Raw genomic sequence first — 11,678 nt, forward strand, 5'->3', positions numbered from 1 at the left:
TCAAAGTGGACTTGCAATATAAAATGCGTTTGACATTCTTGTTTTTCAAAGGGGATAAACGATCTATAACATCACTGCAGGTGGGTTCATGGAAATCTTAGCTCTTATTTTGCATAGACCTCCAAGGTATTTTTCTCATTTTGTTCATTTATTTCCACTCAACTTTAAAACATGAAGCTACAGCTGTAACAAATCCATAAAATTTTTACCGTACTCGATGCACCAGTTAACTGAAAAATGTGGGAAATGCCATGGTGGCCAATTCCCAGTCTGTTGTTTTAAATTCAGTGCTGTTGTAGCACTCGTGTAGTCTGCATATAGATTTCATTAACAGTCACTGTGGCATTCTAGTGCATCTAATTTGTCAGTAGTGGCAGTGAATGGAGAGAAATCATACATCACACATACCGGTACAAAAAAAAACATGCAACGATTTATATAGCAGATATGTAGAATTTCTCAAAGTAATACTGCATGAAATGGTTTTAATGAACTGCACACACACGCACACATATGCACATATGAAGAAATAGCACACAAACAAAAATAGAGCAGGAAGTTGACAAAGTGTGTTACCTTAGTAAGTGTGTCAAAGTAGCATGATTTCTAATGTCTTCAAGCACATCACAGAAACTCATATGAGAAAATAAACATAAGATAAACAAAGGTTATCCTCAGATTGTAAAATAGGCTTTTGTAAATCTACCACAGCTGGACAGAGGTTGTAACCAGCCAACCATTCTCTTCTTGTAATATAGTATAGGCTACAAAATTTTTTATAACTTTGTTTCCTAAAATGTCTAAACACTGTGAAAAATGTGAATAAAAATAGAACGAAATTGATTGTAGGTCATTTAAACCCTGAAAAGGAGGAGACACAAACCCTTTGGGGTTGCAACAAGAAAACAAAACAAAAACAAAAACAGACCTACCAAATCACACTTGTGTTGCTACGTGCTCTGGCGACCACTCTTAAATAAGGCACAAGCCAAAATTAGCTTTATTTAATTTAGATGGGTAAAAGCAACTTTTGTTTTTTATGTGAGCTAATTTTGAGTTTTATCCCAGTAAAATGTTACAAAGCTGTCATTACAGGGGCAATAACAGATGGGAACATTTTGTAAATTTGTGCAATCCAGAAAAAAAATTTGGTGCTCAACACATTAGGTTAATTAGAAACACGATATATGAAAAGAGCATCGCAGAGAAACAGAGTCTTTCAGAAGTAAAGTTAGGAAAGGGATCACCTGATCCAGAGAAATCTGGACAAGGCTGGAAACCAGTACCGAATGTTTGTGATCCTTAGTTCTATAATGGAAATCAATGCATGGGCTTTGGGTAGACACTATAGTGTCTACCCAAAGCCCATGCGTGGTAAATTTGTGGTTATTATAATAACCACAAATTTACCACGCAAAGTAAGAAAAAAACATTCAAACAAGCGGCAAAAAATGTTTCTAAATTCTATGAGCATAGTTTATTTAATATAGACTCAAGTCAATTGGAAAAATAAAGTCAAAAGGGAGCCTGGGGCAGGCCTGTGGGCTCCCTTAGTGGTATAGTTGCACATCTGTGAAGGCATCATTTATGCTGAATGATAAATCAGGTTTTGAAGTGACACATGCTTCCATCCAGCTGTGCTGTGTCAGGTTATGCCGTGCATTACTAAGCGAGACTAGGCCAAAACACATTCTGTACATACTGTAACAGCATGGCTCCATATTAAAAGATTCTGGGTGGTGAACTGGCCCGCTTGTAAACCAGACCTGACATCTATTAAAAACATTTGGAGCACTAGAAAACAAAAATACAGTTACAGTTTACAGTTTTTTTGGAAAAGCTTTGCTGTAATCAAACTCTAAATGAGCCTACTGCTTTCGAGTAAATAAGAAGAATTCTGAAAGGCAGCGTCTGATGCTTAAAATTAAATATAGGGTTTATATGATTTGCATATCTTTGCATTTTACACAGTGTGCAAACTTTTTAGGAAACAGGGTTATAAACATAATGCTGTCAATTTAATAAAACGATAATTAAGCAGGCCTCCTGGTCTGAATTCCTGTTACAGCATTATTACATTATTATTACACTGGTAAACATTTATTCAATAAGGACTTTTGCAGTGTTCTTGTGTGCATACATGTAAACAGGGCTAGAATATTTTCCCCTGATTTAGACATAATGCACGCACATTTTGATGTTAACTGCTTCTCCATAACATGAGCAGAAACAGTTTCACAGCTTCAGGAAAGTGTTGGAGTGATAGTAGCTCTTACATTTTTTGCAAATGATCGAAGACACTGTAAGTAAATTTGAACATAAAAAAAGATAAGAATGTGTTTTATAAACTTTGTGCAACAACCAATAAAACAGAAGGCTAGCGTGTTTGATGCGTCAGTTTAAAAAGTATTTTTTCTAATGTGTGAATTGCACTATAACCTTCTTTGTTCGTGTTTGGTGACTTGAAACTGACCAACAATGAGTCTGACCTTGATACACAGTGTCCTTCTGTAACTCTGTTGCACAAAAACCAGGCAGGTGTTTGCAAATATCCGCTCGGCAGTGTTGATTTTTACTACAAAGGTTAAGACTGCATGATCACACATCTTCTGCCAAAGATCCCCACAGTTTCAGTCTGAGTCAGAGTCTGAAAATTCATCTACCAAACAAAAAAAGAGAAGAAAACCCTGCGTCAGACGGAGTGTCACTTCTCTGGGTGCACTTTCTGTGGACAAGCTACATCAATAAGTAAGAAAATAACAAGCGCACAAAACATGGTGCACTTGAAGAAAGACATTTTTTATCTTTTGAACATAGAGAATTGTCTAAGGGTTGACTCATGTAATTGCAAAGAAAAAAAAACGGTGCCAGTTCTGTTTTCACTAGCAGAGTGCGAGCTTTGAGGAATGAAATGAAACTTTTTTGTTGAAAGGGTTGGTTCATGCTTAGCACAAAATGCTTTGCACAGTGGGATCAGACATCAAAGTGACGTTTATAAATGATCCATCACTGAATATGTGCCGCCACCTCAGTGTGCAAAAAATATACTTCAGTTATGGCACTCAAAGCACGAAAAATGACATTTTTAATCATGCAATTAAAAACATGTTTACCTGAACAGTTTACAGGTCCCGGTGTGTCATTCAATTCAATTCAATTCAAGGCACATACTCTCACTGGACACTTTATTAGGTACACCTGTTCAATCACATGGGGGCAACCCACTGTCAAGGTGACCTGCTGACCTTCACACTGAGGTTGAAGTTGATTTAAGTGACTCTGAATGTGCTATGGTTGTTGGTATTTATTTAGATCATCCCTAGGTTTTACAGAAATTGGTTCAAAAAAGAGAAAATATCCTTTGGGTGAAAATGCCTTGTTGATGCCAAAGGTCAGGTGACCACACTGGGTATCACTCCTGTCAGCTAAGAACTGGAAACTGATGCTACAGTTGATAGTGGATCACCAAAATTGTACAATATAAGATTAGAAAAATGCTGGCTGGTCTGATAAGTCTCTACACAACATGGAAGCATGGACTCATCCTGCCTTGAATCAACGATTTAGGCTGGTGCTGGAGCTGTACTGGTGTGGGAGATCTTTTCTTGGCACACTTAGTAGCAAGTTCATTATAGTTTACTAAAACTAAACTAAAAACTAAAACTAGATGTGACAAAACTAAAACTAAAATAAAACAGAGAGGTATTGTGCTTAGTTTTAGTTTGAGCTTAGTTTAGTTTTGTTAAAAACTTTATAACGACTTGACTGATGAGGCACTGAAGGATATGCTCACTGAGATTCAGGTTGTCTACAAGATTGTGAGTCCACTGCTTTCAAACCGTTAAGTATTTTCATTATTTTATAACATTAAAAACTAAACTGAAACAAGAAATTCAACTCTGGAAAATAACTGAATTGAGACTGAATTAAAAGCAAAAAGTCAAAATGAAATGAAATAAAGACAAACTAGAAAATGGAAAACTATAATAACTCTGCTTAGAATTACAAATAATATTAAGTATTATTGCTGATCATTTCCATTCCTTTGTAACCACAGAGTGTCCATCTTCTGATGGCTGCTTCCAGCATTTGCCACAAAGAAGAAACAAGAGGGTCCAAACCACAACTAGCAAGGTGTAACTAATAAAGCGGCCAGTGACAGACCTGTACTCAGAGCCTAAATAAAAACTAATTATATTTTTACCTATTTCTCTCGTATTATGTAACTACATTATACATGTACTTATATGTACATGGGGTGACTTTGTTACCTTGCTGTCTTGACGGTTCCTCGTTGGACTCCCCTCCTTGTTTCAAGAAACTGGCCAGCTCATTAAAAATGAAATAAAAATCTACGGCAAAAACAATGGTGGCGATGAACCCAAATATCTGCAAAAAGAGGCAAATACAATGTGAATACAATGACAAATGTATTCAGTTATTGACTATGCCGATGATGATGACAGCGTTACCCCAGCAGCCTTTGAGGAACCGTCTGAGTATCTGGACACTGCCATTATTGAGATGATGAAAAAGACAATGGAGGCAGTCACGCATCTAATGAAATCCTTTGAGAGAAAAACACCAGAGGTGATTCAGAGGCACAATCAAACACTACACGACTAATTTCTTCATTTAGCGCCGCAAGATCATGCGGGACAAAGTTTCAAGGTTCTATCTGAAACAGCTGCTCTCACCGTTAGAGGCCAGCAGAAACCTTTAAACCTCTCGTTGAATTTGGTGGAGTAACCAAACAGCAAGAAGAGAGAAGCCAGGAACGCCAGCAGGGGGACGGTCACAAATGCTGCTGCCGAGGATCCAGCGAAGCACACGAATGATATAAAGGACAGACCCTAAGAAGAGCAAGACAAAACAAAGAGAAATAGAAAATAAGACAACTCTTTGGCATTTGAAATAAAAAGTTTAAGACATCAGATGGTGTGGAGTTATTTCCAAGTAGGATTCTGCAAGTCAGATCTAAATAATGAACCGTATTCAATTCAGTTTTCTCAAATCTTCGCCTTTCAAGATAGTGCTACAGTGCCCCGAAGCTGTTAGTCTGCATGAATTACAGCTTCAGGCCCACTTCCTGTAAGGAGATACAGCTGTTAGAAGCTATTCACACAGGCTTCTACTCAATCACGTTTCTCTGTATGCCTCACGCATGTATGCTTGTGCAAACATCCACAAAAGAAACGCAGCTAAAATAAAGGAAAATGTTTTATTGCTTTTATTAATGACAAAGACGAGACGGCCGAGCCCGCCTTGTCTTTGAAGCTCCCCACTGGAAGAGCTGGACACACCACATCAGCACAAATGAAGGCGAGCCCAGACGCTGTAATCTCAAACAGCCACGGCCATCTTGTCTTTGTCTCAGTCAGTTATCCCACACTAGCCTGAGGGTAGGAACTCTGTCTGACTGAACCCAAACTCCTGCAGCTGCCGTTCTATAAAAATGCTGCTACCGAGCAACATAAAACTTTCCTGTAAGGCAACACTTAACAGTAACGTTTAGAATATATTCTGTTACAGTGTGGCTGGACTCTCATGCATGTTTGTGTGTGAAGAACACATTGTGAGATGCCAGGATCTGTCTGTCTAAACAGCATTGAACTGGAAAGCTGAATTTGGCATGAAACAGTAAAAATCACACATCGTGTCAGTAAAAAAAAAAAAAAAAAATTGTTTAGATTATAATTATGTAAAACTAATTAAAAAGAAAGTTTACAGTTAAATCTCATTCTAAACACTGACAACACTCTGTAGTTTTAGTGGTGGATTAATCCAAGAAGAAAAATTATAGGGATTGAAATATGCCATGAGATATTTATGGCAGACTATTTATTTTCTGTGAGTGTGAATCTGGGCTTGTAACCTCTCAAAAACATCCATTACGCAATACGTACCGAGCTGAGAAGCCTCACAATCTTTAGATTTTTAGTTTAGCCTATCACCTCTCTTTAAGGTGGCATGCTTTGTCTCAACATGTGTCTCTTATTAACAGCTTGTTTGCATTTTGGAAACATTTCAAACACTACAGTCCTGTCTTTTACTGCACATTAAATGTAGACCCTGTGGTTACACAGACAGACACAGTGGTCTGACACACTATGTACGGTATTGCATGCTCAGCAGGTGCATATATGAGCCTGCCTAACACGTCCAACAAGGGCAACAGTGGTATTATGGTATGATCTATTTTCTTTAGAAGCCTCATGTGTAACATTTGAGTTCAGTGACTGCGGACTTGTGTAGTATTATTTGAAATCTTTTTAATCTGAAAGACAATCGCACACAGATGTGCGAGTTCATTTAAGGTTTCCCAACCACCTCAGGGAAGTTTAGCTTACACAGCAACTTAAAGCAAATTAATTTAGCTTCATACCTTGTATCATACCTTTAACACTGAGATAAAAACGTAACATTTGAAAAGGCCACCCCTCATTCAGACTTGTCCCTCATTTTTATACCGGTGGATTATTGTTTGTGGTGCTGAGGTGAATGGGAAATCATTTTTAACTGTTTAAACAGATGCTTCAAAAATCAAATAACCAAAGAGTTGGAAAGTATAAGAAACAGATTTCAAAATCTTGAAAATCCTGCACAGCATACCATTCACATACAGAGAGATGCACTGACACGCTTATAAAAGTTTAGAAATGTTAGATGGACTCACTGAACAGAAGTGCTGCATAGTATATCACAAATCACCTACAGTCCAAGTAGGACACACTTCTGACTTCTACTGTTGACAAAAGTCTTGTGTTCTCCTTGATTTCTTTATATTTTGCTAGGAAAATGTGATTTAGATGGAAATACAGTATGTAAGGCAAAAAGCAATTCTAACAAGCCTGAAGGTTAATATTTGATATGACCACCTTTACTCTAAGAACAGGCTGAACTCTCTTAGGCAAGCTATCTTGTCATTTCTTTAAGTCTTTGGATGTTGGCTGGCTTTTTTTCTGTTCTCTGTCAAGATGATCCCACACGGCTTCAATAATGTCGAATTCCAGGCTCTGCGAGGCCAATCCATGACTGATAGTGTCCCATTGTCTGTTTATCTATTCAGGTATGATTATACTGCACTGGCAGTGTGTTTTGGGGTGATTGTCATGCTGAAAAATGAAGGTGTTGCCAATCACATGCTTTGCAGATGGTGGATCAAAATCTGATGGTACTTTTCTCTGTTCATAATTCCACCAATTTGGTCAGGATCTCCAACATCACTGGCTGAAGTTCAGCCCCAAACCATGACGGAGCCTCCACCTTGTTTTACAGACACTCACTGTTGTACCTCTCTCCTCACCTCCTCCATATATACAACCAAAAATGTCAAACTTGGTATTAACACTACATCAGACCTGTTGCCACTGATTTTCACTCCACCTCTTGCATGGTTTGCCATACCTCACTCTTTTCATTTGTCCACCACTTGTCCAGTTTTCTGAGATTTTTTTTTAAGGACACACTGAACATCATGCCGAGATATGCCAAGCTTTCAGCCAATAGTTCTGTGAGAATCACCTTGTTTGTGCAAAAAATTAAATTTTATCTCTATCAGGCTGTCTTATCGCTGGCATTATTAAAGATTCGACCACAGAAATCGAAACAAATGATGTGTTTTTGTGACAGGCTGTTAATAACAAAGAGGTTAAAGATACAACTGGTTCTTGGCTGAGTTAAGCCTTTCAGTTAGCCTTATTTGAGCTTGAATGGTTCATAGCTGAGTATTATGTGGCTTAAGTAAAATAAATGATCTGAAAATGTTCAACTACTGGGGTTGTCCAAATAAAAACTTTGAAAGACCTTCAAAAAGCCTGGAACTACTGGTCACAACAAATTCTGGCTCCTTCCAGAATATAGAAAATATAAAGATATTAAGGGTTGGCTAAAGACTTTTGCACACCACTATCTGTGTCTTGTTTAACGTGGGTTATAGGCCATTCCACGCTGTGAAGCAGCAGTAAAGAGACTGCGCTTTATGTGGGAGTGTAGAGCTGTGCTCCAGGCGACATACAGTAAAGGATGTGACTGCGGGGAAGATAACTGCTCACTCACAGCCCAGCATGAGCCGAATGTCACATGACACAGTTTGAGGGTTCGCAGCGAGAAGACCCTTCCCACAAATAACTCGCGATGCTGGTAATCTCACACTAACACCATGGCGCAGACAGCTTTTCAGTACTTGGTTTGTTGAAATCGACAATAAAAACCTAAGTTCTTCTCGATACACGTGGATATTTGAACTTGAAATGAATTGTGCACAAAAGAGAGCCTGGAATTAGACCGTGGTTTACTTGGATCACTGACAGCGTGGACAACAGTGGTTACCTCAGGCTTTTCACCGCGTGTCCATCCAAACCAGTATGATCCAGTATAAAGTCAGTCAGAGTTTCCTAAGCTTGTCTCACGCCTGCTTTAAACTTACTGTTCTTCCCGTTTCTAAAGGAGACCTAACGGAAACCGAGTGAACCCAAAATGACAGTTAACCACTCTGTTAAAGTTATTTCTAAATGTGCACTGAAAGCAACACAGCGCAGTGTCTGCAACAACCGCCAGAAACTACCCACAACTCTGCGCCTTTGGTGAAATAACGGTCCACTGGCGCTCAAATTTGCTGGCCTGGCTCATCGGGTCATTTCTTACCACTTCAGCAATAAGCAGCATTCCTTTCCTGGATGTGACGAACTCTTTGCTGGGAAGAATAGACTTCAGGACAGCCTGGGGCGGCCGGTTCGAGCTGGGAGCCTCGATGTCTCCCATTGTTATGAAAAGAAAAACTCTCCTCGAGCTCCTGGCTGCTCAAACTACAAGTACTGCAGAGATTTTAGTGCAAAATAAACACACACACACACACACACACAAACACTCAAATGAGATATGAGGAGGCGTGAGGCTTCTCTGAGGTGGAAGCGGAAACAATGACAAGCGCGGAAAGGCAGCGCGAGCGCCAGAAAAAAGAAGCGCAACATCTGCTTTCTCCAGATGTGAAATGCGATGCCCCCAGCTGCACACAACGGCGGAAATATACAACTCATGATGTCACAAAGAAAAAATCTTTATTGATATTTGTTTTTTCTCTCTCTCCTTTACAATTTAGACATCTTAAACAGCCACACCATGCTTAGTTACAGAATCAAATATGCCTGTGGATAAACTAACAAACACTTCTACAGCTAAACCTTTAAACTACCCACAGAATACAAAAGCAATTAGCGGGTTGGGGTCATTCATGCGCACACGTTGTCATTAGTTTGCTGCAGTTCGTCTGTTTTATGTATTCTGCGTTTCAGTCCTCGGCCTGTTGAATGTGATGATACTGAAGAGAATGTAGCTCTCAACGCACAGCAGCACAGCTAAGAGGAAACACGCGATCTGCAAAAAGAGGGTGAATCTCAGCATGCATCCATTGCATTCCATATGTGTGTGTTCGCGCGTGTGTATGTAGGCTACTCATATTGGGAGTATTTTTACGTTTTTACACAGTCAAACTTTAAGGATTTGCCTCCTTTTGAGAAACAAGAAAACAAGTCATTCAGGGGTAAAGGCTTGTTTAAACTGATGGTAGTGCTCCAGAAGTGAATCTATGCCAATGCATGAAGGTTTAATGTTACTGAGCATACTGTGTATACACTTAAATACTTCTCACCCCTCCGATCAGCATGCCTGTATTAATGTAGGAAGTCATAGCCATCAAGCTCAAGGTGATGAAGTAAACGGTTGCAAAGACTGAATTGAATACATCCTGAAGAAGGAGAACAAAAAGAAAAGAACAAGAGCTTGAACATGCAACAGGCAGTCACACTTTTTTTTCACTCTCTCTCACTATGTCCACAGTTATAACACATCACTTACAACTAGAGGCCAAAAGAAGAACGTCAGCCTCTTGTTGAGTTTGAGCAGGTAGAGCACCAGCAGAAGCGAGGTGATGAAAAACTCTAACACTGTGGCTGCGATGTACTTGGGTGTCGAGGCTACAGCGAAACACACAAAAGCCACAAACAGAGTCACCTAAAGGAGAGGGGAGGGGGGGGGAGATTGCAAAGAGAAACTGTCACTGAGATAACAGAGCCAAGAAAAAAACCATTGTGATGTTTGATAACAGCATATTTTAAAACTGCATCGTGTACTGTGACGTCTCCTTCCTTCTCATCCACTGGTTGCTTTGCAGGGTTTTTTTGCAACGTGTTGCACCTTTCAGTTTAGAGAGAAAAACAGGAACTGACATTTTGAGAAGCTTTCCCCATGACATTTAAAAAGATTAAACACATCATGATCCACTTCAGCAACAGCCTTTAAATCACATACTGCTTATACTAACATTTGCAAACTAAAGCATATAGCAAATTTGTGAAGCTATTGCGCCATGTTTTGTTTCTGTTCCCCTTTTTTAACAGGCACAAGGCGGAGAGACGGCATGTATCAGCTGTTTTAAACCACATTACGCCAAATGTCCAAAGTTAGGATATAAGCAGATATCTCACCATCTCTGTCACCTTCACAATCCCCCTCCTGGATTTGAGAAAAGCAGTGTCCACGTCCATGGCTGTCTGTTTTGTTGTCATTCTACAGTATGATGATCTGATTTCAACAGAGAACTCACTCAGTCTGTTTCCTGAAACATGCAATTTCCTTTGACAGAAATAGAAAATGACTTGTCACAGGAATAGACACAGTATTTTCACATCTACTGCTACTTATCACTGCTCAGGGGAAAAAAACACTAGTGAAGATGAGCTATGGCTGCAACAGAAACCTTACCTAGAGCCAGAGATTAACCACCGCTGAGGACAGACACTGTGGGTAAAACATCATATTTGCTTTTAGGATGGATAAGATCGTAATTAACATCTTCATCAACTTCAGTAAATGTTGAACATCAACAGGAATAACTGAAGATTTCTGTTTCAGCAGTTAAATGCAGAGTCAAACCTCGACCTAATAAGCCTACAGCTTGACTACTCTGATTCTCACACTTGGACTATGGTTGTACTACCAGTTGGCTAATTGTGGCTACATTTTAAAAAGCTGTGTCTTCCTCTCATTTATTCTCAGTCAGATTGGTGCATAAGCGTCTGTGAAGGTTCTCAATCATCCAGGTCATCCTAGTCTAAAGACGTTTCACCTCTCATCTGAGAAGCTTCTTCAGTTCTAAGAGCAACTGGTGGAGAATCCTGGTTTTTAAGTCTTATGGGAGTGACCCCAAGCTGTGCCCAAGCTGCCATGTGTTTATGAAGTGGCTGTACAGACACTTCATAAACACATGGGACAACATAGAAGAGCCACCTTGACGGGACAAGACTCGGCTGTCCATCTGCATCTAAAGGACAAAGGTCACTCTTCCGAGGATGCTAATGCTGACATTTTGGACAGAGAAGACAGATGGTTTGAAAGAGGAGTGAAAGAAGCCATCTATGTCCACTGTGAGCGACCATCTTTGAACAGAGGCGGTGGCTTACAACACCAACTGTCTGTCATCTATAATCCAGTTTTGAGATCCCTTCCCAGATGCCTTAACGCCCACTCACATCCTGGGCCATTTGACCTCAGGAAATCACATGATAGGGTGGAGCTAGGCTTCACAATGGGTTCACCCGAAACCTTGGCTGACTGTGACCCACACCTTGGCTCGTGTGATTAGGTAGAGGATCAATAGGGGGTCCATGACCCTCTTGGGG

General features: G+C 39.8%; 2 protein-coding genes across 2 annotated transcripts; both read right to left on the minus strand.

Moving 5' to 3' along the window:
- Positions 1–130: 130 nt before the first annotated feature.
- On the minus strand, positions 131–8,936 carry cmtm3 (CKLF-like MARVEL transmembrane domain containing 3). The gene is made up of 5 exons (XM_031744863.2): positions 8,647–8,936; positions 4,698–4,853; positions 4,473–4,568; positions 4,272–4,389; positions 131–2,659 (listed from the first exon to the last, which is right to left on the minus strand). Exons 1-5 carry the CDS (start codon positions 8,761–8,763, stop codon positions 2,631–2,633), a joined length of 516 nt encoding a protein of 171 aa, XP_031600723.1. The 5' UTR covers positions 8,764–8,936; the 3' UTR covers positions 131–2,630.
- Positions 8,937–9,042: 106 nt separating this feature from the next.
- On the minus strand, positions 9,043–10,647 carry LOC116324292 (proteolipid protein 2). Its single transcript, XM_031744873.2, has 4 exons — positions 10,485–10,647; positions 9,856–10,011; positions 9,650–9,745; positions 9,043–9,375 (listed from the first exon to the last, which is right to left on the minus strand). The coding sequence occupies exons 1-4, from the start codon at positions 10,563–10,565 to the stop codon at positions 9,274–9,276; spliced, it is 435 nt and encodes a 144-aa protein (XP_031600733.1). The 5' UTR covers positions 10,566–10,647; the 3' UTR covers positions 9,043–9,273.
- Between the last annotated feature and the right edge of the window lie 1,031 nt (positions 10,648–11,678).

This window comes from Oreochromis aureus, linkage group 1, assembly GCF_013358895.1.
Source record: "Oreochromis aureus strain Israel breed Guangdong linkage group 1, ZZ_aureus, whole genome shotgun sequence".
In the NCBI taxonomy this organism is placed as follows: Eukaryota; Metazoa; Chordata; class Actinopteri; order Cichliformes; family Cichlidae; genus Oreochromis; species Oreochromis aureus.

Coding starts and splice junctions, on each gene's coding strand:
- LOC116324292 (XM_031744873.2), bottom strand. CDS start 10,565: ATGACAACAAAACAGACAGCCATGGACGTGGACACTGCTTTTCTCAAA. Junction 10,012..10,484: donor TTGTGAAGGTGACAGAGATG/GTGAGATATCTG, acceptor CCTCTCCTTTAG/GTGACTCTGTTTGTGGCTTT. Junction 9,376..9,649: donor CAGGCATGCTGATCGGAGGG/GTGAGAAGTATT, acceptor CTCTTTTTGCAG/ATCGCGTGTTTCCTCTTAGC.
- cmtm3 (XM_031744863.2), bottom strand. CDS start 8,763: ATGGGAGACATCGAGGCTCCCAGCTCGAACCGGCCGCCCCAGGCTGTC. Junction 4,569..4,697: donor GTTTCTGCTGGCCTCTAACG/GTGAGAGCAGCT, acceptor TTTCTCTCAAAG/GATTTCATTAGATGCGTGAC. Junction 4,390..4,472: donor GTTCCTCAAAGGCTGCTGGG/GTAACGCTGTCA, acceptor CTCTTTTTGCAG/ATATTTGGGTTCATCGCCAC.